At 38.1% G+C, this 27,994-nt stretch overlaps 1 protein-coding gene across 1 annotated transcript in view; it reads left to right on the plus strand.

Annotated features, from left to right (window-relative positions):
* Positions 1 to 19,266, plus strand: part of CERK (ceramide kinase) — a 36,202-nt gene extending 16,936 nt beyond the window's left edge. Inside the window, exons 7-13 of the mRNA XM_054178476.1 lie at positions 6,518 to 6,592; positions 9,329 to 9,481; positions 10,265 to 10,370; positions 12,611 to 12,681; positions 16,745 to 16,950; positions 17,195 to 17,403; positions 18,248 to 19,266. Of these exons, the coding sequence (XP_054034451.1) occupies positions 6,518 to 6,592; positions 9,329 to 9,481; positions 10,265 to 10,370; positions 12,611 to 12,681; positions 16,745 to 16,950; positions 17,195 to 17,403; positions 18,248 to 18,347 (920 nt within the window). The 3' untranslated portion in view covers positions 18,348 to 19,266. The remainder of the gene's footprint in view (positions 1 to 6,517; positions 6,593 to 9,328; positions 9,482 to 10,264; positions 10,371 to 12,610; positions 12,682 to 16,744; positions 16,951 to 17,194; positions 17,404 to 18,247) is intronic.
* The last annotated feature ends 8,728 nt before the right edge of the window (positions 19,267 to 27,994 follow it).

Here is a 27,994-nt window from a genome sequence, read left to right on the forward strand (position 1 = left end):
TGTAATAAATAATAAAATTAAATATTATATTTGTACTCTCAGACTGTAGGTGACCAATTTTTATAGTCATTATACCTTTGTAAAGAATGTATGCAAACTCAAATGGTTTGAATTACTGCTTGGAAGAAGCATAACCCTTTCTGCTTGCAGTACAGAAGTGGTTACCATGTGAATATCCCCATATGTTTTTTTCATTCTCCTTGTTAGCTAGCACATTAAGGGTTCTGTATAGCAGAATTACTATAATCATATTCTTTGTGCTGCAATCAGTCTGTATAAACTTAGTGAGAATATAATTTGAAGTGCTGTACCCTTTGTTTCCCTAATTTGGGCATATTTCTTGGACTGAAGATTTTTGCTTTCGTGATTAGTTTCGGAAGATTCTGCCTGCTAGTGGTGTTAGTGTCTGTAAGAAAATAACAATTGAAAAAGAAACAGAATTGCAATGTTAAAAGCTTTCTTTGTCTTTAGAAAATTAGCTGCAAGCATGTCAAAAATTGAAATATTAACCTTGCTTTTCCAAGAATTTCTTAATGCATTATTTCCAATTGCAACCTGTCCTGGTTTGAGGCTGGATAGACCCTCTCTTGCCCCTGAAAGGGGCAAAAGAATGATGCTCACACAAATGGATTGCAAAGTGATGGAAAGTTTAAATGGAAAAACAGGAAGTGTTTTAAGAAACTACAAAGCATAGTAACAAAGAATCCCAAAGGCTAGTCTCAGACTGGGCAGGTCTGAGACTGCCTTCCGCCTTCTCCTGGCATTAGGACTAGCCAGGCCCAAGAGGCTTTGAGATACTCCACCACTGTTACCCAATAGGGAGCATCTCCCACAGGAGCAGAGAGGGAAGAAAGAGGAAGAGAAAGGCTTTGCAGCTGGATTTATAGGGCGCAGAATCTATGGGTATGAAATACACTGTTTCCTGTGTCCACCTACTGGGTTGGACACTCAGGACACTGGAGGTATAACTCATGTGGCAGTCCAGGAGGCACCCAGCCTGAACCCAACCCAAATGTATGATCTTCACTGATATTTTAATATTGCTAACATCTGTCAAGTAATTTTCTTCAGTGGTTTGTTTGTCTTTTCTTCCATTGTAACTGCTTGCTATTTGAATGTATGCAGTATGCTCTATTCTGTCCACTAACATGGGGTACAGGCTTGTAATAAGTGCTATGGGTCAAATATTTTCTCAAAGTCATTATTCATAATGGTTAGACTTGATCTTAAAGGTCTTTTCCAACAGGAAAAAAATATCTGAATCTATTGTATGATTCAGATCTTTCAAAAAGTATTTATAATGTTATATAGGGAAGCTGGCCTTGAAGTTCTATGAATAAAGTTTTTGGAAGTACAGAGGGTGATATATATCTTGATATGCTTGTGTATTGTACAGCATTTATAACCATCCATTACTGAAAAAACAGGAAGTTGCTTATTTCCTGAAAAATCTCTGAACAAATCTTAACTCCTTCTTAATACATCAATCCATTATGGGGACATAAATTGTGAATGAAATGGCCAGACTTGCACATTGCAGTGTGGTCAGCAGGGCAGTAAGAGTTTGGTATTGGTTGGTTTGTTTGGTGGTGTTTTGTTTTGTTTTGTTGGTTTTTTTCCGGCCCCTTGGTGTTCTCTTTTCATCTTCACTTGATGTAATAGAGCTTTGACCATGTATCGACCCCAACATATCCTCTAGTTCATAGCCTTGTGCAAGAAGTCTGTTCTAAAATAAGTGACATTCTTAAGATTTTTTTTTTTGGCTAAGATCTTATTAATAGATTTTGAAAACAAGTTTACCTATAGTTTAGAGATTAAGTTCTAAAGCTCTGTGTGTTTTCTGATACATAGCAACAGTTTACTCTTTGAGGAGAGGAGGCTGAGGTAAGGTGACACTGAGTCAATGTTTTTGACTTCTTTATCATTCAGTTCTTATATCAAGCTGCATTAACAAAGCCATGGCAAGTTGTGGTCTGTGGTTGTGATTAAACATTGTTTGCATTCAAACAAATGTTCAAATCAGTGGACCTTTTTTCAGAAGCCATTGATTTCATTGTACAAAAGTTGGAAATGACAAAGAAATTTAATGCTGAAACATTCTCATCATTGTGACTATTTCTGAGCAATTAGCTTTATTTCATAGGCAGAATTCCATTGTGCAGACTTTTTAAATTTTATGGGTTTTTTAACATGGGATGCTACTTTTAAAATTCTGGTCCTGACTTGCTGCAGAAATCCCCTGTTTGGCCCCTTCTTTGGAGCAGATGCGTCTGTTTCCAGACAGTCTCTCCTTGTTGTGGCTTTTGATTAAAATGCATAACTTATACTTCATGGTACATTTTAATAAAATAATTTGTATTTTTTTATTCACATTAATAACAACTTCAACTCCTGGCACTCTTAAATTTCTCTTAGTTGCAGCCATTCTTCAAATCTGCCACTGTAAATTGACTGACTGCTGTTGTAAAGAGATTTGCTGTTAAGAGCAGAGGCTGTAGCAACCTGACAAAGTCTTTCCCTGCAATGAGGTTACTACAAGTTGGTACACTTACAAAATTACTTACTAGCGCTGTCTAGCCTTAAAAGCACATCCAGGCATGGTTTCTCACTGTATTTGGTGTGGTACAATGCCACCATAGAACTTAAAAACAGAGAATCGTTTCTCTTATGACATGCGGAACTACCGAGATTTCAACTGTGCTTTAGTAGTAAAATTACGCTCTTTGGAGTAAGTTAAAGTAGTTTGTCCTTAATAAATCTGGCAAAGAACAGGACAACAAAGTTGTGAGCTGCTGTTGGAGAAATCTAGTAAAGGAGAACAGATAGACTAAATACCCTTATGATCTCAGCAGGTAGGAAAAAATAAATAAATCTCTCTGTGCTGTAGCATAAGAGTAACGCATTCATTCTTCCAGAAAACCAATTCTGCCAGCCTACCCTGTGTATAGGGGAAAAAACCTCTCAAGGACTAGGGAAGATTGAGTAAAGTATAGGTACAGAGTAATAATTGCAGTAGTGATTTAGGCTTCTGTATGTCCAGATCCCTCTCACTTTCATGGTCAAGATGCAAACTCTAATGTCTGGGATTGAAGCATGCAGTATGATTATAATCAGTGTGTTGCTGTGCAGCTATGGAAGCTAAAAGTGCTAAATACAGCACAGGTTTCTCACGTGAAGGTAGTTTAGAAAAACAGTGGATGCAATCTTTTTTCTTTTTCCTTTAGATGACTCAAAGTGATGTGCCTTTTGTTACAGTGTTTGTTTTATTTAATGATTTTTGCAGTGTAGTTAGCATCTCATTTCTAGGTTTGAAATCTCAAGTGCAATGCTTTATGTTCCTCCTCCATTTTAAATCTGTCATACTTCTGGAAATTGCTGTCTTAGAGCTAAATACTGCATTTACTATGGTGGGGCTATGAACACTAATTCAAGATTACTTTCCCTGTTACATTAATTTCATCTCTTAAACTTGTTATTATTATATTAATGCATTTTTGTGATACTGAACTTCTACTGAAGTTATTATCTACCAAAAACAAAAAGAGAGACCAAAGTCCTTGTGAACTGTTCTTTTCAACCTAGCCTCTTATCCTGCAGATGTTGATTTCTTGGTTTCTGGACGCAGAAAAGAAGGTTTATAAAACTTTGAGCGGGAACATGACTGTATGTTCAGACCATTCATCTCTTCCTGTAGCAGTAGCTTATCCTCATTACTTCTGAACCTGTCAGATCCTTGTCATTTGAAAATCACTTCCCCAAAGTGTCACCTTCTAGATTTTTCAAAACACTGTATGCAGTTATTCCGTCATTAGCATGGCTCACTTGATATTTTGTCTATGAGGTAACGGTAGGGACTGTGACTTCCCAAAAATACTGCAACCATACAGGACCCCCACTGAAGTTATTCTGCCTGTTTGCAGTGCAGAATTCTGTTGCCATATTGACTTGCCTCTGAGGATTCTGTGTGGGCTGTGGGAGCACCTACCCTTGTCAATGGTATCTCACAAAACAGTGCCCACAAGCCGCAAAAGTATTTCTATTTCTTTATTAAATTCACTCTTTTCTATAGGATCAACATCCACTTGACTTGATTCTGTCATCTGCTAGTCACTTTGGAAGTTCTCTGACCCAGTTCCAAGCTTACAAGATCGTGTCTGCGCACCTGTTTGCATGACTTTTCTACTCACAAATATTTGTGTGTAAAGTGAAAATCTAGTAACTTGGCTGTACTGTATTCTATGTAGTGCAGCTCATCACTTTGGTTTCCTTAATCTTGCCTTAGCAAAAATATCTTATGAAGAGTACATACTTTAATACTTTAAATGAATATCTTGATAATTTTTGTGATTAATTAAAATTATTTGTTTTAAAATATATAAATAAATTTATTTTTAAATTACAGTGTTTAATTTTGGGGAGGGGAAAAAACCTTAGAGGAACTTCAATATGTAATACCTATGTGGCTCTGTGATGCCTCCTGATAACAGACTTTGGGGGAAAATTAGTAATGAAACATGGCTCTAGTGTAGATGACATATGGTAAAGATTCAAATAATTACACTCTTTTTAACAAAGCCTATTTATATGTGCCTCTAAGTTTGCAGTAGACTCTTGATGTCAGAATATCTAAGATGAGAGCTTTCTTTAGCTGGGAGGTTTCAGACATTTAGTTTGGGATTCAGCTCCCTACATACAGTGGTATGGTGCTACCGTTGTTGAAATGTACTAGACCTGTACAAAATATTGTACTAGAGTAGCAACTGAAAGCCAAGTGGAGTAATCTGCAGCACTTTAACACTTGCGGTTGGTGTCATTGTAGGGTAAGGAATAGCTCTCCTTGGAGTGAGTTTCAATTTGAAATTGATGCTCAAATTTTCATGTTTGCATTTACATATCTGCAGGTGAGATGAGCATCTAAATTGATGTTACAGCCAGAGGGCATCTGGTCAACATGATCAGTAGAACCTGTGGATCTTGTGTTGCATCTACCTGTCTTGTTTCCTGAGTCCCTTTAAATAAGGCCTGTGCTGGAGTACCTTCAATCAAGCTTAATCTGTTGTCTGCATTCTTGACAAGATTATCTTCATCAAAGCTTCTCCTTGAAAGTTTTGACATAGTCTGCAGTATTACATGTACACATGTAGCTACTTCCAAATGTCTTCACCGGAAACTTAATCGTTCTCTTGAATGCCAATTTTCTTCTCTTCTAGCATTCCAATGCCAAAAGTTTCCACACTGAAGATAGTTTTGTTGTTGTTTGTTTTTTTCCAGTTAGTTAGGGTTCAGTTAGCAAGCAGGACACTTTTCTTCACATTTACATGTCATTCTGTGCAATCCATAAAAACCTCTTTTATTTTCTGTCATTCAGACTGTTAGCCTTAAAAATTCCCAATCAAGGGATATTTGTCAAGCTATACTTAATATTTTAATCCTGTCTTCCTTTTCAGATTTATACTGATAAAATAAGATTTTGGTGGGGTTTGGATGTGCATCTACTCTGTGTGCTATTTCAGCAACAGTAGATTCCAAATCTATTCAAGACCCACCTAATGGTCTAGAATTCCCATTTGGTTATGAAGTGTACCACAATGTTTATTCTTGGTGCAGTGTTATGACCAGTTACACTCTCTTGAAATGCATGTAGGGAATGATACTGATTTTGTTGCTCCAAACTACTAACTCTTGAGAGTGAAAAAAAAACAAACCACCCACACAAAAACCAACCCAATAATATTTTACTGTGTAGTTGATACTCCACTGGTATGTCTGATAAAGAGGGATGGTTTGACAGTTGGTAAACACTTCGATGTCTTTCCCAATCCTCTCATTTAAAAATCTTCAGAATTCATTTCAGACTTAGGATCTCTCTGAGTGAGAAGTGGCCTGACGCTACTTAGTAACAAAGGCAAAAATATAGGTGAAGCATAAAACTTCCACCTTTCTTGTAGGTATTTTGCTCAAGACTGAAAAGGCACATTTCTGTTCACTTTGATTCCCCATCTATAAACTAATTCCTGAAAGCAAGTATTTACTATCTTTGAAATAACTAAGCAGGAGTTTCTGTTTTAAGATGGAGCTTGAGGAGGAGGTGATGTTGACAGTCTGGAATTCAGATTGCTTTCTAAAAAAAAAGGAAGAGGAGACTGTCAACTTCTTTTCATGAGATCTCAATGAGTAAGAAACAAAGAATAACCAGCATATGCCTGCCTTCCCCTCTCTCCTTAACTGATAAAAAATCTGTAATGTAATCCTGGCATTTTTCATGTGAATTAGCTTATTTCCTTTAACTAACTGCTATAAATTTATTACTTATATGATGCAAATCTTTGTATGGAAAGAAAGAAATTCTGTTCATCGAGGTAGGGGGAAAATGCTGTAACTTAAGTAATACTTGTATCCTTGTATTTACTTCATAAAATAGAAAGGAGCAGGCCAAAGGAACTTTATGCTTTTATGTGGAGGACTCTGATGGTAATGCTTCTTTGAAAAGACATTAATTAATTTTTTTATTTTTTAGGATCAACAGACTGCATATGTTATTCAACTATTGGCATTTCTGATCCAGTAACATCAGCTCTTCATATTATTGTAGGTGGGTGGTCACAGTTCTCTATTTTTATATTAAAATTATTAGCTAAAAGTAATATTCCCTGTAGGCCTTTTATATATGTTTGAAATACAGTTTGAACATAATGGCTGTAATTCTTTGTTTCCAAGGGACCATACTGGTTTGAAATTTTACATCTGTTGCTTAAGGTTTTTGTACATTCTGGTATGCTTTTGAAAAATAGCAGTAAAATACAATATGCAGTATAAATTGTTGGACTCTCCCCCTCCACCTTTGAGAAAGCTGCGACAAGTGTATATACCCTTGAATCATAGTATTTTGTGCTACCAGCCCAACTCTCCTGTGCAATTCAGTGTTTCTGTGTCAAGTTAGAAGTACGGCTTCTGCTTGACTGGAATTAGCTGATAATTCCCTACTTTTCCTATCTGTAAGTCTTTTGAGGACAAACTAGGAGGAAAAGGGTGACTCTCAGTAATGCTTTTTGATATGTTGTCATCAGTAGGGATGCTGACATTGCCACTTCTCAAAGTCCTTGAGTAACAGAGTCCCTGAACTCCAGTGGGGGTTCAGGGAAACAGCTTGTCATTTCCAGTGCACTGTGGTAGGTGATAACAAGCATCTTACCTTGCCACATACTGAAGAGTCATAGTCACACAGTTCTTGATACTGAATTTGAAAAATTGTGCAAGTCTCTAGTTATAATGATGTTCCATAAGCATCAAGGATTGAACTTCCACTTGACAGTAATTATTGTTTGTTATTGACTGCTTAAGGATTGCTGTTTTAAGAGCTAGTGTAGCAAAGGTTTGCATATGTGGTTTGCTGTTAGTAACCTATAGTTACATCTGCTCAGCATATGTAGAGTTTAGGCATTTGGAGTTTGATTAGAGAGACAAGTGACCTTAGTGTATCGTAGTATTTTAGCTGGATTATAAATTGTGCATATATACACATATTTAGATTTTTGACTTTCTCACTTATGCAAAGGTTTCTTCATAATAGTCCATGTTAGAAGGATAAGAGACAATGGGCATAAAATGAAACAGAAGAAAAATGATAAAATGACAAAAAAACATCCACTGCAATAAAAACCAACCAAAAAAGCCCCGAAACACCAAAAACCCAAACGATCAAGGAAACAACACACACACTCCCTGCCCCAGCAAAACCCACCACCAGTCCAAAGCATAAGCTATGAAGATGTCAGGTGGTGTACTCTCTTCTTGTGAATTTTCAGATCTTGACTGGATAAGCTCTGAGTAACCTGATTGGACCTTATAGCTGAACCTACTTTGAGTGGAAAGTTTGATCAGAAACCTCCTAAGGCCCCTTCTAGCTTGGATTGTACTCTGATAGCGTTATATACAGTATGAAGTAGTATCTAGTAGATTACAGAATCACAGAAACATCCAGGTTGGAAAAGACTCTTGGGATCACCAAGTCCAACTGATACCCCTACTCTACAAGGTTCACCCCTAAACCATATCCCCAAGCACCACATCCATACAACCTTTAAACACATCCAGGGTTGGTGACTCAACCACCTACCTGGGCAGCACATTCCAATGCCTGACCACTCTCTGTGAAAAAAATGATTCCTAATGTCCAGTTAAAGCTTGAGGCCACTCCCTACTGTTTTATCACTATCTCTGAGAGGAGACCAGCACCAGACTCTCCACAATGTCCTTTCAGGTAGCTGTAGAGAGCGATGAGGTCTCCCCTCAACCTCCTCTTTTTTGAACTTAACAGCCCCAGCGCCTTCAATCAGCCTTCGTAAGGTTTATTTTCCAGGCCCTTCATCAGCTTTGTTGCCCTCTTCCTGCACTCGCTCCAGCACCTCCGTATATCTCCTGTATTGAGGTGCCCCAAACTGGACACAATACTCAAGGTGTGGCCTCACCAGAGCTGAGTACAAGGGGACAATCACCTGCCTACTGCTGCTGGACACAGCATTTCTAATACAAGCCAGGATGCCACTGGCTTTCTTGGCCACCTGGGCACACTGCTTGCTTATATTCAGCTGCTTCTTGATTAGAACCCCCAGGTCCCTTTCTGCTAGACAGCTCTCCAGCTACACTTCCCCAGGCATGTAGCATTGATTAGGGTGGTTGTGACCATGACATTTGGCCTTGTTGAAGCTCATGCCGTTAACATTGGCCCATTGATCCAATCTATCCAAGTCCCTCTGTAGAGCCTCACTACCCTTGTGCAGCTTAACTTGGCGTAATCTGCGAACTTAATGATGACACACTCTGTCCTCATCAAGGTCATCAATAAAGATGCTAAACAGAAGTGGTCCCAACACTGAGCCCTGAGGAACACCGCTTGTGACCAGCTGCCAGCTGGATTTAACTCTGTTGACCACCAGTCTTTGGGCCTGTTCGCCTGTGCTATATCCAGCAGAGTGTGTGCCCATCCAAGCCATGAGCAGCCAGTTTGACCACAAGAATTCTGTGGGAAACAGTGTCAAGGCTTTTTGAAAGTCTAGGTAGACAATATCCACAGATGTACCGATACTGCATTGTTCTCTTCTATAACATCTACTGCCTACATAACAAATGGGTGTAAAGTCTTCATTATATAGTTTTCCTTTCTGCACATATAAGAAATGTATATAGGTACATGACATATATACTATGACATAGACACAACATCTGTTCTTTATTTTTCTAAAAACAGTGTAACATTGAAGCTATTACCATGGCTGCAGCTACAAACAAGATAAGCCATAACTGAACCTTGCATTTCTAATCTTCACAGGTGACTGCCAGCCTTTGGATGTCTCTTCTGTACATCATAACAACACGTTTTTGAAGTACTCTGTATCATTGCTGGGTTATGGTTTTTATGGAGATCTATTAAAAGATAGCGAAAAGAAGCGGTGGATGGGTCCGATAAGATATGATTACTCAGGTAACTGGTGTAACTATCACATTCTTTTGTCAGCATGTAAACACATTGGTGTGATTGATGTACTCTCTCCAAACTAAGCTTCTCTGAGGCTTTTAAACATGAGAGAAAAACTGAACCTGATTTCCAACTCCTTGTAGTAGCAAGTACGAGGCAACATTATGTAAAGCTCTAACTTCTGGGATAATGTTAACATCATATTCATTAAAGCCACATCAAGTATATGTCACCTTGTCACCTAGTGATAGCTGCCTAAAAATAATAGCTTTTCTATGCTAATCATTTTGACTTTCTTTTCAGTCAGTTAGCAAGAGATAGGCACTCCTGTCTTGGACATTGAGCTGATGGAATGAATTGTTAATTTTGTGTTTCTTCCAGCACTGATGATAGAGATAGGTGTAGCCTAATTAGCTTATTTGAATAAATCCTATGCTACTGGAAAGTTTTTTGCTTTCAGTTTGTCTTGTGTTAGGGAAAGAGGATGCATTAGCAGGATTTAAGTAGGGTAGGCCAATTTAAAGATTTGGTGGTGACATATAGCTAAAATTTTTATTTGTTTTTTAAAGATATCAAGCAAGGTAATGGCACTATTGGTAAATGTTAAAAAATTGAGTTGATGATGTGGTATTTCCTTGTCCTTTATAGTCTAAAACATCGTAACAGAGCTTGGGGAGAGCAACTATCGTTTTGAAGTCCTTAGACAAGGGAAGAAAAGAGCAATCAAAGGATGTATGTAGAGGTGTTTGCAATGTGGATTTATAATGCTTTAATGTTTTTTTAATGTAGGCTTCAAGACTTTTCTTTCTCATCATTACTATGAAGGAACAATTTCTTTTCAACCAGCAAAACACGCACTGGGATCGCCAAGAGATAAAGATAGCTGCAGAGCAGGGTAGGCTAATGTTTACCTCCTGATTGTTGACATGAACTGTTTGAAAAGATGTGTACATAAACAGAGGTAACAGAAATGTTGGCTTTAATGTCAAAACACTTGCTCTAAAAGAGACAACCTTGTAAAAAAGTTTATTGACTTGTTAAAGAGAACACCTCATTTCATCAGGTCAGTAAATGAAAGTGTAATAAAATCTTGTTAGCTGTTCCCCCCGCCTTCAATTTAAATGAAGCAAAGTGTAGCGGTAGAGTAGACGTTACAAGGTGCTGAGGGTACTCTGCTGTGTTACTGCTAACACATGAAAAGTCCAGATGCCTTGTAGCTTCTACAGATGGGAAGAATTAATAAAAAAATTTCAAATGTTCACATTGTAATTTGATCTAGCAATTTTAGCGATTGTTTTAGTGCTATTGCAACAGCTGGCATGGCTTGTCCTCAAAATGAGCCTATTCAGTCATTTTTTGTGGTCTATTACTATGCTGTTCTTGTGAGTTAAGCCCACCCAGACAGCAACAAAGTACCACGAAGCCACTCGAACACTCCTACCCCCTGCCTCTGGAGGAATGGGGAAGAGAAAACTTAAAACAGGCTAGAGGGTGGAGATAAGGACAGGGAGGTCTCTCTCACCAGTTACAGTCATAGGCAAAAACCAGTCTCAGTTTTGGTCTTTCACCAGCCACAGGCAGAATTCTGCTCCACAGCTGCTCACCATGGGCTGGACACATGCAGTTAAGGAGAATTGTGGAGTGTGATGATGACTGTGTGGGCATTTGACAAGCTGACTAGGACAAATGCTTTCCTGGTCTTGTTACAGAAAAGGAAACTTTGAGATGTGACAGTTGAGGCCAGTCTTGGCAGTGGTGACCATGAGATCATAGACTATTAAATCCTGAGAGAAGTAAGCAAGGTAAAAGAAAAAAAAAGCAGTTGCAGCTCCAAACTTTAGGAGAACAGCTTTTGGTTTATTCAGGAATCTTGGTAAGTTTCCATGGGAGACTGGCCTGGAAGACAGGCCTGGGAAAGTTGGTTGATAGCTTCTCAAAGCACAAGAGCAGTCCATTCTGTTATGCAGATACTTGAGTAAGCATGATAGAAAACCAACAGGAAAGAGTAAGGAAAAGTGAAAAGAAGGTGGAAGTGAAGTGACTTTGGTTGATCACAAACGCATGGCCCAAATGTAAAGGGATGACACAATTCAGAAAGCCAAAGCTCAGGTGGAGTTGAAATCAACTAAGAATGTGAAGGATGTTGCTTCTTACAAGGGAGTTATATAAGTATACCAATCATAACAAAAGGCTAAAGGAAATGTGGGCCTGCTGCTTAATGGTATGGAGAGCCTAGTGATGAAAGATATGAAAAAGACTGGAAAATTGTGTTTTTGCCTCAGTTTTCACTGATCAGGTCAGCCCCCAGGCCTCACAGCCTGTGGATGAGTGAGAAACACTGGATGTTGCACACTGTGACTTTAGCAAGGCCTGTTGCCTGTAGTATTCTTAAAACCAGATCAGTGAAGTCTGGACTACATAAATGGATGGATGTAGGACAGCCTAGAGTACTATGGTTGAGTTCCATGTCCCACAGCATTACTAATGGTGTTCCTTGGGGATCAGTATTGGGGTTAATACTATTAATGACTGGGATGGTGACAGAGTGTGCTTTCATCAGTTTTATGAATGTTACCAGATTGGGAGGAACAGTTTACATGTTGACAATCAGAGTTGCTGTTCAGTGGAACCTAGATGAGCTGATAGGAACCTCCTGAAATTCTGGAGAGGCAAACATTGTGTATCTGGGGTGAACAGTCTTATGCAACAGTACTGATTGGGCACTGACTACCTGGTAGGCAGCTTTGCTGAAAAGAACTTCAGGGTCCTAGTGGCCAACAGCTGTACATGAGTTAGCCATGTGCCTTGCAGCAAGGAAGCCTAACTGTATGTTGAGCTTTCTAAGCAAAAGAGAAGCTGGTAGCTCAAAAGTGATTCTTCCCTTGTACTTAGCACTTGTGAGATGAAGGACTGGTTCCAGTATGGCAGTGTCTTCCACTGCTACTTTTACTTCAGCACTGTATTCAAGTACCTATACAGCATGCAGGGCTGTCATGATTCACATTACATCAGGGTTGTCAATGCTATGCTGCATCTTGTGGTAGGGGAAGGTCTTATAATGATTTGGTAAAACAAAGAAGTTGAGGAGACTAATAGTTTTGTTTTCAAGAGCTGAACTGACATTTTTGTTTTCAGATGTTACATTTGCAAGAAAAGTGAGCAGCAGCTGGCAGAACAGCGCAAGGAATGTGGATTAAAACATGAAGGTAATTTGTTATAAAGAGTAAGATGATGTATTATGCAAATTGCTTTTCAGAATTCAAGTGTGTGTGTGTTTTGTTACTTTTTTTTAAACATTGCAAGTTACTAGATAACCCACTGTTTCTGTAAGTTCAAGGAAAATACATGTAAATATGTGGAAAAATGCATAAAGCCTCTCCACCTAAACCTCAAAAAGATCAGGTAAAATTCTACTGATTACTTGAACATTTTGAAGTGTTTGGTTTCTTTAGGAAAAATTAGCCAGTGACCTAAGACTATGTGTTCTTTTTGTTAGAAGGGCTTAACTGATAAACTGTGGGCTAGTATAGAGGCAAGCATTTCATTCAGATAACTTTTCAAATAGATCAGGATGAAAAAGTTGTGTTTGTTACCATAAAAGTCACCCTATGTAAAGCCATTTATTAAATAAATCTGAGGCAGTGAACTTGGACAACTAACAACTGATCTGGTAGACCTAATTATTTCTTTGCAATACCCCACCAATACTCAGTAGAAATGATTAATGAGATTTCTTTCCTCTTTCTCCAGTCATGCTATTTTAGTCTGTCTTTTCCCCCACTCTTGTGCAGACTTACATGGATTTGTTGGTTTTTTTTCCTTTTTTGGGAGGGGGCATGACTTCTTGGTTTTGTTAAAGGAGCTGTTAATATACCAGATTCTGTGCAGTCATCCTTCTAATTCTTTTTTTATGTCTGACTACTGTGTTCTAATCTGAATGCATTGATACTGATAAACTTGTGGCTTTGCTGGAGTAAGATAAGCAGATTCAGTTGGACAAGTTTTGCCTCTGGTCCCAGCCTGCTGTCTTGGATAAACACCTCTGAAACAGCAGGCAGCTCTTTCTTTTTTTTTTCTTCTTCTCTTGTAGAGACCAGTGCATAAAACTAATTTTCTTGATGCAACATTGGTACATATGACATAGATATTCTTATAACTGCAGTCATTTTGCACAGTATCTGTGCCAGGTTCTAGGCACAGAGTAGCATTGCTATAGAAATTCATTGGTAGCATAAAAACTGTGTATAGATTTCTATGCCAACCTGAATTACTGTTACATATGCTTATATATAGTGCTTTCATCTCAGCTACTGCTTTCAGATCTTGAATATCATAGTGTCATTTGTTAGCTTTCATTTAGCAAAGGAGCAAAGGCAGAAGAAATCTGCAGATTAGTGAGCAATCAAGACTGCTTCAGCCAGGTTTGCACCAGACATTAGACAGATGATTATGTAGGATATTGTTGATTTCAATCCATTTTACTCCTAGTAGTGGGCTTTCTCTGCAATCCAGTCTCTTCTCCATGCAGTACTTGTAAGCAAACCCTAGCAATCAGCTACTCCTGATTTGCAATAAAAAGGATTTTTAAATCACCACCTCAGATAAGCATTTTAGTCAGCTGGATGTATTGGCTGCGTTGTCGGTTGTGTGTACTTGGTTTGTGTACTGTTAGATAAGTTTAGAAGGATGCTTGCGTTGCCTATCACGGAGCACATTTCTCTGTATTGTGCAGAAATCTGTGCACATATGCTGAGTAAACTTTGAATGTTAGTATTTTATGCTGATTCCAGAAACTTGCAGTATATGTACACAATATACAGCTGAAATGAGTGCCATTGATGCCCCCCTGTATATTATATGAAAGATAGGTTTTGTGAGTAATTTGTGCTATTCCAGAGATGCACCCTGAAGAAGGTTATGAAAACATTGGTCATTTAAAAGGTGATAAATACTCTGACTTTGTTCTTATTTTAACAAGGAAGCTTTTTTGAACACTGTGCTGAAATTTGTACTGAATGGTATTTCCCACTAGGTGAAAATGTCTGGTGCAATAGCATATCTAACCATGCTACTTTAAGTAGTTTAAGGCTTAATACAGTGAGCATACTACTTCAAAGGTTAAACACATAGGTAGATGCACTATAGACTAGATTATTAATACTTCTCAGATAAGCAACAAAAGGATCTATCAGTTTCCATTTATACATCAGGAAACCCCAAATTTCTTGTAAATAAGAGTTTGTATAGTTCTAGACATAGTTCTAGCTCAAATTGTTTATGTTCTGTTCAGTTACCTTCATCTGAGGGCAGGGCCTTATTTATCTGCAGCCTGAACAATGTCATTCTGTAGTTTCACATATTTTAAGTCTTTCTCACCTCTGAAGATACACATTTTGAATCTGAGTTTGTTTATTTTGTGTTTATTTGTGGTTTGGTTGGTTTTTTTGGGGGAGGGAGTTAATGTCCTGTTTGAAAGCAACATAACAAGATCACCAATAAAGGAAGCAAAACTAAAACTACTCTGGCAGATGACTCAAATATTGAATTTAAAAGGATTGCATCAACAGAAAAGGAGTAAAATCATTTTCCTTTAAATTTTTTGTCATATGGTAGTCCTGCTCTATTTTTTTTATTGGCTCTGTTATTAAAGCGTGGATAGTAAGAAATTCCAATGAATAAAAATTTGAGGAAGCAAGAAGAGTTCAAAAAGCAAAGAACAACTGCAATATACTTTCCAAGGACTTTTTTTTTTAATAAAGCTTTGAAGAGGTCAATTCAAAATGAATGCATCATAGATGATAGGGCCAAAATTATATAGAAAGTTGTAATAATGATTCTCTAAAATAAATGTGAAGTTCCTAAAACTAAGACAGTAAAGAATATCAGAATTTCAGGACATGAAACATACAGAATAAATGTTATCTCTAGTTCCATCAAAGAAGCACCTTGAAAATAACTTAAGTTTAACCCAAATGCTGAGAACTGAATAATATTAGATTTTAAGTCCATACCAGTTAAAACACTTGAAAACTTCTGCTTTGCTGTAGTTTGATGATGAAACTAACAAGCTCATATAAACAAACTTTATCATATTTTTTCTTGTTCATTCCTCAGTTTTACCCCCATTATCAACAATGGCATTTTGCCTCTGAACCCCAGGCACCGAACATGTATCTCCATAGAGTTCTGTGTGGTTTTTAATTTGAAATATCTCAGCCTAGTTATAGTGGGGAGAGAAAAGGCATGTTATGGCTGCTTTATGCCTGTTTCATACTGTAGGGGGGAAGGCAATTATGTGTTATCTAAAAATACAAAAGTATTTTAAATCTATTTTTATCCATATTCAAGTAAATACACTTTAGATGACACTGTGCAGTATCTGCCAGTGTTTCTTTGTTCCAGAAAATTGTTCGTCCTCTTGATTGTGTTGATGCTGTCACATATCTGAGCTTGATTTAGATCTAATCTCTTAACAGAATGACTTCATGTTAAAGACTTCTTTCTTGTCTCCCTCTCTGGAGATATTCAAGACCCACCTGGATGGCTTCCTGTGTGATCTGGTATAGGTGGTCCTGCTCTGGCAGGGGGGTTGGACTAGATGATCTCTCAACGTCCCTTCCAGCTCCAGACATTCTGTGATTCTGTGATTATTTTCCCAAAAGTTTAAGTCAGTTAAAAGTATTCATTTTCAGACATTTGGGGTTAGGGTGGAAACACTCACAGCTCTGCTGCCTGCTGGTCTTTGCTGAGCCCTGAGTAATCTCTTCCTATTTTTTTGTATTTTTAAACTAAAACCACAATTTATGACATGAAGTCAGAAGAGGAATATTGATTTAGAAGCCAAATACTAAACCACTGTCTTTGCATCACTGTTAATTTAAGAGTAACATGTTGAAGAGCAAAAATAAAATTCATAAAAAGTTAAAAACCCCCTTGAGCTTTCACACTAAGAGATGTAGCTTGCCTCTGTCTTCTTTCCTGCCTAGAGCTCTGTGGATTTACCCAAATAGCACTGATCTTGAACTTGACATCCATATGTCAGAAGTGGTGAGCAGTTTTAGTAGATTATCACACGCTGTGAAGGGAGAAAGCTATTTCCTCTCTCAATATATGAAAAATAGATGATTTTTTAAAAAGCAGTTTAATTTAGATAATAATTGACAATGCATGAATATGCCCAGTAGAAACTTCTGAGTTGCCAAGAGTGATTGCTTTTAAAGGTTCTTGTGAGTAGATCAAATAACCTATTTCCATGCCTTTGTCTTTCAGAAGATGAAGAAGAATGGAAGGTTATTAAAGGGAAATTTCTAGCCATCAATGCAGTAAATATGAGCTGTGCCTGTCCAAGAAGTCCAAAAGGTCTTTCACCAGCAGCTCATTTGGCCGATGGTTCAGCTGACCTCATTCTAGTTCGTAAATGCTCAAGATTAGATTTTCTACGATATCTTGTCAGACATACAAACCAAGATGATCAGGTGTGTATTCCCTTTGACAATGTGTTCTCTGGAGTCAGATTAGGGTTCCACTTCGACTTTGTTGGTGGTGACTTCTGCAGTTTTTTAAAAACAAAAATCACTCTATGCCATAGGTATGTAAGCTCCTCTAGAAAATTGGAGTGGACAGGCTCTTGAACACAAAATGTTGCATACTGAGTTGCTTAACATGTCAAAAATATTGAAGTAATTGATTTTTATTTTTATTTTTATTTTTGCTTTGTAGTTTGACTTCTCATTTGTTGATGTTTATCGGGTGAAGAGTTTTCAGTTTACATCAAAGTTCTCAGAAGACAATGAAAGCAGTGTCACAGACATAGGAAAGAAACGGTTTGGCCAGTTCTGCAGAGATCATCCATCCTGTTGCTGCCATATTGCTAATAGCACCTGGAATTGTGATGGAGAAACTCTGGACAGCTCAGCAATTGAAGTGAGGTAAATATTGATATTTCTCTTTGTACAGCAGAAAATATTTAGCTTTTTCATCCCAAAAAGGTGCCTCCACATAGCAAATTTTAGTCTTCCAATTATAAACTAGATTTCTTTTTCTTTTGTTATCTTTTGGAGTCCTTTCCAGAGAATATTCCAATCATTTATATTATAAGCGATTGCTCTGAAACAATGGTATGACTTCAGAGTTGTGCTTCTACATCTTGGAAACAGGTGTTTGAAGTGGATGTTTGGAGGGATTCTTTTTAAACATCTTTTCCTGTTAAGCTCAAGCAAGCATTTTTGTCTTACAGAAATACTGAGTTATGACCCACACTGTGTTGTTTTTCACACACAGCAGAGTCTTACCTCCAGCCTTGGCATATGGAGAAAGTTTGCAGTTGTGAAAATAATCAAATTAGAATGGAGTAGAGGTTTGAGGAATTTGTAGAGCTTTTTTCCTTTGTTTCACAAGTTTTTTTGGTTGCTTGATTTTGCATGCTTTTAGAACAGAGGGAACCAAAATCAGTACAAAGTATTTGCATGCAGGTGAGTTCTGTTTAAACATCACCCCTTAGCAATCCAAAGTGGTTTTTATAAATGTTGTGTATCAATAAAATCAGCTCATCTCTGCACCCCATAGAACATTCTGTGTGGAAGAAGAGTTGTAACAGGAATGAGGGATACATGAAAGCACTGTGCCTTCTTTGCCGAGGATAATTGTATCAAGAATGAGAGAGTAGAATCTGTAATCTGGAAAAAGAAACTGTCTCACTGCTTGCAATTTGCAAGTTATTAGAACTGAATATGTAATACTCATTTCTTATTAAATGTTTTTGATATTTTTCAGGGTTCACTGCCAGTTAATGAAACTATTCGCAAGAGGAATTGAAGAAAACTGTAAAGATGAAGCTGCCTACAGCCAGAGTAGCATTGGACAATTACTATAGATATTGTTCCTCCAATGGGGAGAAGAAAACATAAAAGCTCAAGGAAATTGAGTATATATGCATTTTAGTCAAATTGACAAGTATTTTTAAATTGTAGTTCTGTTTTTTTTTATGGGTTCAGTATAATTTTAGACATATTATTGCTTTGTGTCTTTTTTTAAATCATGAACATGTATCTTGGAGCAATGTAATCTAAGTTATGTTAGAAAAGACAGGGTTGTCAGAGATATATGTGTTCATGCTAACTGATAAATTCTCTGTGCTTTTCTGGAGAGCTACTTTAGTAGTTGTGTTCCAGTAATATCTAAATGTTATAAAACATTGCACTTTCCATTGCCATCAAAACAAGTTATTTTCAATGTCTGAGAAAATATTTTCTGCTGGGAGTGCTACATAGTTGCATGTGGCTTAAAATACTGGACAACAGTGTTGTCATTTGCATCTGTTTTTAGAAAACTCTTTCGTTTTATAATTCTGACTATACCTTGCAACTTATCAATGCAATTCAAACACACATTCCTGGCTTTAAGTAACAACAGTAAGAGTTTAGAAATAACTTTGACAAATAAAAGCACATCTATATACAGGTCATACCTTATCCTACATAATCTACTTATAAAGGCTGCCTTGCATGAGGCGATTTGGGATTATAAATGGTTTTGTGGCTGTGTAGATGACACCAAATACCACACACTGTAACTGAAATATCTTGTAAGCAACTCTCAGTGATAACTTATATCAGGAAGGCACAAAGGAAATTTTAAATGCCTTCTGAAACACCAGCAAGTTTTAATTGTTCTTTAAATAGCTAAAATTAAGATATGAAAAGCTTCCCTTTTCAGTATGCAGTTCTTCGGAAATCTAACTACATATGTTAAAATGTCATTGCAAAAGAAAATCTTGGAATATTAAGTTTAAAAGTACACTCCAATGATTGAAAAAATTTTAAATGATGTTTAACTAAATATGAAACAAATTAGTTTAGTGAAGACAAGGGAAGAAACTGGCATCTGATAAATCATGAATTCACTATGCTGATTTGTGTTTAAAGCAAAAACGTTAGACTATCCTATACGCCTGGAGTGATTATTTAAGTTGTGTATGCATTTGTGTATTGTGGTACATGTGATCTGTGTAGGCTTGGGGCTACATTTTGCTGCTCTTGTACAGATCTGTTCCTGTTTGAGGATCAGAAATTAGCCCCTGCTCTCCTCTAGCTTTTTAAATGTGTATTTCTCTTTAAAATGTATTGCATCTGAGAGGGTGGGTTTTTTTGTGTCTAAACAGCTAATGATCCTCTCTTCATGTATATTTATTGGTACTTCTCTCATTCAGCTTGTATTACTATCATGTCTCATATCTTTGGTCTGTCAGCCATGGTGACTGGACGTTTTATTACTGCAAATTCTTGTAAGTGGCAGATTTATTTTTTCTTTTCTCTTGAAGGTATTTACATTCCAATTTTATTCAGTATCAAAATGCTGTGTATCTGTATCTTGGATACAGAATATTATACTGTTGTATAAGACAAATAACATTTGCAAATAATACTTGCTTGAAGTACAGCCATACAAAGTTTAGGATCTGGTTTTCATTTTACAACATTTCAGAGAAATACTTGAATGCTTTTCCAAAAGTCCTGCTGTTTACTTTCCTTATTAATGCAATGAGTTAAAATGTTGATTGGTTTGATTTGTTTTTCAGATATGTGTAACACAAGCGTGATGTATACTGTATTTTTAAAGCCATATTTAGTAAGAGAAATAGTACTTTTCAACTAAGAATCCCATTGAAAACTGGATCATGCAGCTCTACAAATATTTTTTGGAAGTGTTGATTGTTCAAATGTTCTATAGTTGTTGCAGTCTATCCATGAATCTTGTGAGAGAACCCAGACTTCACGTTGCTGTAATTCTTACGCAGGATATGATGGCACATGCTCACCAACATATGAGGGCATTACTTATGAGGCATTACAGCTATCCAGATCATGTTCTCAGAAATGTGACCAGGAGTAAATATGAGCTCTTTCCATTAGTTTCCTAGATAGCCATGAGACCCTTACTTGAAAAATGGAGGCTTCACCTCATTGTGAATATGTATTGAATATTTTTGATATCTGAAAACAGAGTGCTTGGTGTTTCCAAAGAAAGGCACAAGCGAAGGCCCCCTTTATGAAAGAAAAATCATTCTGTAGTACAGTAATGAACTGTAAAGTAATAAACATACTGCAATGTAATATTAAAAGATCTTAGGTAATAGAAAAGCTGCCTAGTTTCATTTGAATAATTCTATATGCAGCATATTCTACAAGCAAAGCACCATATGTGACTTGTGTGATGTGCCCAGTTTACTTTTAAGGAGAGAGATGGTTAAGTAATGTCTGTTTAGTTTGTATTTCTAGGGGGGGTTCTCTGAATGTCATCTCAATATGGAAATTATATGTAGGAAAACCCAAGTTCAGGGTTTGGTTTGGTTTTGTTTTTCCCCAAATCTTGCTGGCTTCAAGATTAGAAAATGTATTCTGCTCTATGATGCTGGGGCTTTCCATTGAAAAAAATAAAATTTCATGGTACAGCAATACAGTAGTTTTCTTCTTTTCACAACATAAGGAGAAAGTTCTTCACAGAAAGAGTTATTGGAATGGGCTGCCCATGGAGGTGGTGGAGTCACGGTCCTTGGAGGTGTTCAAGAGGGGATTGGACGTGGCACTTGAAGCCATGGTTTAGTAATCATGAGGTGTTGGGTGATAGGTTGGACTTGATCTTTGAGTTCTTTTCCAACCTTTGCAAAAATACCTGTGAGCTTTTCATATTTTCTCACCCTTTCCTGGTGAGGAGGAAGAGGGACAGAGTGGCTGGGTGGGCACAGGATTGGCAGCCAAGGTCAACTGACCACATAGAGTTACACAATGAAGCAATGTTTGCAGAGGTGTTTAGGGCATGAAGTGGAAAATGGTGTGTAGAATCATAAATTTCTCTGAATGTCTCTGCCTTGCAAATCAGTTTCCTTGGAAGTTCTGCCTTAATCCCTGTGAAGTAAATGAGCAGTAGGAATTCATCATTTTAGTTCTCATTAGTCACATCACTCTTATTTCAAATTTTCAACAGCATAGTTAAGTACATTTAATAGATTCTAACTGTTTAAGTTGTGATAAATAAATTCTGTCCATAATGAAGAAACAGTGTCCCCAGACTTCTGTCTTACTCACTGACATGCGCATGATGTATGTCTTGGAAAAGCTTATGCATGTTCTCAATTAATGTGTGACTAGTCCCATTAATTAGAAGAAGGTAGGGCATTCATTCTGAAGTCAGTCATGCCTTCCAAATCCTTCACAATGAGCGGATTAACTGGGTTTTTAAAATTCCATTTCCTGCTGCTTAGAAATGATTCCTAATACATGCCTACCAAAATTGTCAAGAAGTTTTTTTCTTCAAAAGATGCCATCAGAGCAGATTGCTTGAAGGTCTTACAGCTGGAAAACGGTGGTGACTTGCTTACCTGAATCTTCCTTGCTGTGAAGTGTGCTTGCTTTGTCTTCAGTGAGCAGAGAGAGGCTAGCTGCCTTCAGGGGATTTCTGTGTTACACTTTTGTATTGTCTGTCAGTCTTCTGGTCTTTGCCTAGTAATACTCAGATAGAGAAGTAAAAAAAGCATTTGAGTACATAATGATATTAAGAAAAATTCCTCTACTGTTTATCACCAAAGAAGAGATTACAAAGGACCAGGTAAAAATAAATACAGGTGTACTCTCTCAACAGAACAAGATTGTGTTGTTTGCTCTTCTCTGTATGTGGGCAAAACTCTGAGCTAGCAGAAAAATGTGTACATTTTCCTGTGTAAGAATTTACAGACTTGGTGGAGGAAGGTGAGAAGGGGAGGAAGCACAGGCCTGCTGCCGTCTGTGCTCAGAGTACACCAGGAGGCTGTTACAGTGGGAACCGCTATGCTTCCTCTGAATGGACTAGTGAAGAGGGGTCAAGGTGAGCAGGAGCATGAAGATCTGTGTCTATGTATTCATCAGTCCAAAGTCATCCTCCCAGTCAGCAAAACATTGCACTGCATTGCATCTGGTTTTGGCACTGAAGGCCATTGCTACCTGCTCTGCCTTCACTTACTGGGGGAAATAGCATGGCTCTGGGATAAATCTGTCCTGTAGCACTACTATGTAAAAGCACAGCAGGAATTTATTAGCAAAGCAGGCTGTGTTCAGGTTTTTTAACTGGAGCTAAAAGACAGGGAAAAAGAGGTGGTGAAAGGATTGTTGATTCACCATGTACTTTACTGAAGGAACCTAACATGATTGTGGAAAGAGAGAGGGTGGCTACTGCTGCTTGTGTTGATTTCTGCTAAGGTTTCTGATTTCTACCTTCCAACAAAGGCTACTGAGATATCAGGATTCCTTTCTCCACTTGTTATGCATAAAGGCTAAGGAAATCACACTTACTAATTCAAAAGCACAAAATAGCTGGATATGAATTCCCTTCACTCCCAGTACACAGGATACATCCCTTAGTGCTAACAGCCAGAGCTTCCTGTGGAGTGGAGAATGCTTCCCAATGCTCTTACTGCATGGCAGCAGCAAAAGGAACTACAATTACTGTGGTTTCAGTGTTTTTCCTAAAGCCACTCATGTTGGAGTCTGTCTTCATAAAGACTGGGAAACACACATCAGGTCACAATAACCCCTGCAGTGCCCTTTCTACTGACATTGACTGATGTCTTAGTACCAACAGGCATGCCATTATCTTTGAGCTAAGACAATACATTTTAGCACAAGAGGAAGTGTTGATGATCGTGCAGTTGTCTCTTGTATGTGTTGAAATGTGTGCTGGCAAATCCTGGTTATGTACCAGGAGAAAGATGTGGGCATCCTCTGTGGGCAGTCAATACTGATGAGCAGGAGTGGCTGTAGTCATCAGGAGCACTGATGGGCAGTATACTTTGCAGGGGACCTTAGGTTTGGATGTGCATCTCATTGATGGCTCTGATACAAGTTATGCTCTACCTCCAGAACACAGAAGTGACACTGGGAGCAGCAACCAACAGGGAACAGACAGGTTATACAAAATAGAGGACAGGACAGAGATTGTGTTAATGATGTCTATAATTGACTTGCTGACTGCAAACTGCTGTTTGATAGAGCTGCAGGGACTGAGCTCACTGCAGGCAACTTAGCTCTGAGCTAGAGCGAAGGCCTCAAAAACAAGTGCGCTGTCATTCCAGATCTTGGTCAAATATCTAAAAATCAATTACTTGTACATGGTTATGCTGTTCCTGGAAGGTTGAAAGGTCCTGATGCAAGTGCCAAGTCTCTGAGATAGCAATCCTCATCGCATGAGTGGTAGCCTCCAGTAACTTAGCCATCCTACAGTGTTTAAATAATGGCTGAGGCAGCATAACTCCTGAGATGCACTGTGGCACTTAATGTGATGGCTTTCCTACCTAAAGCTCTCTCCATGCTCCTGTTTGCTCTTTTGCCTTTCTCTCTTTGTCTGGGTACCAGTGTGTTGCAACCTGCTAATCATCAGGAAGAATATTGGCACTGAGAGGTTACCACATCAGAGGCTTTTACACAGGACAGTGGTGTCCACATGGTGCAGAAGAGTTCAAATGGAGGAAGAGAGTCTTGCCCTTTGGGTTGTGTTGCGTGCCAGGTGTCACGGATGTGTCACAGAAGGGCCTACTGACATGAAGCAGCTATCAGGAGTGACTGAAGAGCAAAGCTACTACTGCAGCTGCCCCAGTATTACAACATATTTTTTACTATGAGTATTTGGGAGTTATTTGACATGACAAAAATAAATGTGACAAAGGTGTATTTTCAAGGCCTCTTCATGTAAGACTGCCAGAGGAAATGCTCAGTTCTAAATAAAAACACATACTGGGGAACCTGTAAATAACATTGGATATTTTGTTGTAAACTCATTTTCCTCTCTTCAGATGCCTATCAAGGTCTTGTTTTTCAGTCTTGGCTGACACTGCTGACACAGTGGTGTCAGTATGGAGAGGGCTCACTAACATTGAATGATGCTTAACATCTGTAAACGGCAGTGTTTCAAATGCCAATAACTGGCCTACACTGGTAGAGCAATCTCAAGAGAAAAAAGACTCAGAGCATGTTGAGTCTAAAGGATAACACTTGAAAATGACACATCTAGAGAAAACTGCACATACACACAAGATTTGCCTTAGGGTAGTAGCATATTATTTTGCATACAAATACAGCAGGACACAGACAGTGCAGATAACTCTGCTTATTGCTTTGTGATGTGCACATTGATTGAATCTCTGAAACGGCAGTTACCAGATTGGAAATACTGCCATTAACTTTCAGTAAGTGTGGTGGGTTGAAGTTTCCCCCCCAACTTTAACTTTGCCAGACCAACTCAGAAGCATATGAAGCTGTATTTAGAAGCAAAGTCTACACTCTACAATGGAATGCAATGACTATGTACACAATATACAGTATTTACAATATTCTACAGCTATTTAGAACTAGCAAACAGCACAAGGGCCCCTCTGGCCAATGACCAGGGGAAGCTACTAGCTTCTCCCTCCCTGCCTCCCCTTGCCCCCCTGTGCAAAAGGGACAAGAGAAAGGAGCAGAGAAGTTAGACTTAGCCAAGGCCAGGCAAAAGCATGTTATCTTTCCCAAGCAAAGCAAAAATAGCCAGAGATCAGAACATAAAAAAGGGAAGAATTGTTACATTACAGCTCATCTTATTCTAGGTATTTACCCAATGAATTTGTTTAGAATAATCTTTTGTTTTCCTTTTTACACCCAATAGTGATTTATTTATATTTTTCTATTTTTCTGCTCAAAATCTGTTACTAAGTTTTAAAGGCATAGCCTAAACCCACCACAATAAGGAAAGAAATATAGCCTTGTTTTGATTTTGGAATCTTTGTATCACAAATCAGTGCCTATAATCCAGGAAAAGAGAAGATTATTTTTCAGTGAAATGTCAAGCAATGCAGTTACATGCAGTTAAATACATCACTTGTTTTCTCTGCAACCTAGGCTGCAGAGAAGTGTTCTAAAGTTTAAATTATTTTATGATAATAAACTCGGGTAGACTGTTTAATAATTCTGCATGTTAATGTAAATAATTTTTTATCTACCTTACTGCAGTAACTGCTATTCAGTGTTTTAAGTCTGACTCAGTCCTGCAGCTCCCTCTACTGAAAATTACTTGTCTTGAAAATAACTGTACACTTCAAATACAGCATTCATTTTAAGGTAGCCTGGCAAATAATTTCCTATAGTTCCTACTGATGAGACTTGCAGTAATATGCTTCAGTTTAAATTATGCTTTAATTCACACTGGTAATTCCTGGTTTTAATTTCCTTTACAGGATTTAGTGTGGTCAAACAGTGAAAGATGCTGCACAGTTGTTCTTTCTCCCAAACAAGTGAATGCTGAATGATTCAAACAATGTCTTCATTTAAAAAGGGCAAAATATAGAAATAGGGGGAAAGTGTAATTGTAAATTTTGGTTTCTGAGCCCTTTAGATTCTTTTTCATGTACCTATTTTCTCAGATCAGGAGCAGGAGCACTGGGCACTCTAGTAAAGGTGGCTTAAATATTTGTTTCCATTACGTCTCAGGTAGTTCTACATCTCTCTGAATCAGCATTCGCTGTCCTTTGTCCTAAGCAAGAGTGGAAGAATGTCATAAATAAAATGAACTTCTGTATCTGTTAAGCTGATAATCTGCAAGGATAGACCATATCGTGTATGATTTTCAGTCAGTGCCACATGGCATGTGGGAGGCTGGGACAAACCTGACTTTCCTCTCCCTGCCAATTCCTCAGTCTCAGGCTCAGTCCCATTTGCTCCTTTTATGATTGTAGCAATACTTAGGAATGTTCTTGGTTCCCCTCAGATTCAAGTATGATACATGCAGTACTATCCTGATGACATTTTCTCAGCTCCTTTGATCTCCTTTGTTCTACCTTCGGTGCTCCCTCAGTCTTGCTGCCTACTACTCCAGCACATGGGCTATCAAGCTTTTCTCTATGTTATTCCTCTTCTAGAACTTTTCTGCTTGATATTGGGATGCAGACTTACATCTGAAGCCAGGGATTTACTTCTGTATCTTTGAGAAGAGAAGTTTGGCATCTGGACATGTCTTTGGGCACCCAAGTGGTTTACATTATGGTATATCCAAGCCATACTAATCAGTTTTGTCTGTGGTTTTGTGAGTGTTTTTCTGCCTGAGTGTTTGACAGTTCTCAAAATTCCTCTTATCAAGGGGAAATATTGATGTATAATAAATGAATGGCAATAGCAATAGGGAATTATTATTCATTATATGGAATTCAATTACAAATAAGTGCATATTCTCTAAGGAAGCATTTAAAAGTATTGCTGACACGAGACATATGTAATGTCACTGTTAGGGTGATGCACTGCCATATTCATACTTCTTTTCTATCTAAAAGACTGGGTTGAAAAAAAGCACGTTACTATGAACAGTGAGCTTTTCTTACTTTTTTCTACATTAAAAGGAATCTCCAAGGAAACAGAAGTACTGTGTGGTGCTGCTAAGATGTTTGTTCCCTCTCTTAACCTTCCAACAGCCATCTTTATTGAAAGCCTTTAAAAAAATAATGATTTCTTTAGCATGTACAAGTATGGACAATATAAATGTCAATATTTATGCTCTACATATTTTCTTCTGTATAGCAGAGCAATGATATATGTGTAAAAGCAATTTTGCAGAAAATAGGATAGAGTGATTTCAGTGCAAATATTACTAGCATTTATTGCTATGAGCTGGCTTGTGTACAATGGGATCCATAATCCACACAACACTTGACTGAAGTGCATCCTAATGTTTGTAACTGGATTTCATCAGAAACCACAAGCTGTAAAAAGGGAAAATGGCTGTTCCTACAGCCAAAAGGGCTGTGTAGTCTGTGCTGCATGTGGATGTCTTTTAAATTCAGGAGTATTAAGACCCCTGGGGCCTGTAGTGGGAAATTATGACAGAACACAACACTATCAAAAAGGTAGTAGGAGAAATACCAATCCCTCTGCCCTAGGGGAAGCAGTAGAGGAATGATACATAGCAGAGAAAAGTACAAAGCAAAGCCAGACCTCTGCATGTTTGTGTATCCCACGTTGTATTGAAGGTTCAGCCAGTGGTGTGATGATTGCAAAATCCAAACTGACTGCACTTTGGAACCTTTGGCATATGACCATTCTTCTTCAACTGCCTTACGTAAATGTTTGAAATTCAACTGCTCTTCACCAGAGCCTTTGAAACATGCTGAACACCAGAGGGTTTCCTCCTCACCTAAATGGCAAAAGGACAAGACATGGGTGGTGGCACAGCTACGTCCTCACCTGATGGAAATTAGCTTCTTTGGTTTTAATAGAGCCACATCAATTTACCATAGGTGAAGATCTGCTGCTCTGGTTAGCTGATATACATACTTAATCCAAGCACATATCAGGAAATAATGCACCAAAACTATGAACTGGCTTGTCATTCATGGTGTGACCTCTGGAAATGTGTTCTGTCAACTCCACTAAAGAAGCAACACTTTTATTCTACTTCAGTCTATTCTGAACCGGAGGGACTAGACTAACAGGAGTGTTAGGTTCATTTCCAGCTGGGTCTCAAGTAAGGCAA

The sequence above is a fragment of the Dryobates pubescens genome, chromosome Z (assembly GCF_014839835.1).
Source record: "Dryobates pubescens isolate bDryPub1 chromosome Z, bDryPub1.pri, whole genome shotgun sequence".
Classification (NCBI taxonomy): Eukaryota; Metazoa; Chordata; class Aves; order Piciformes; family Picidae; genus Dryobates; species Dryobates pubescens.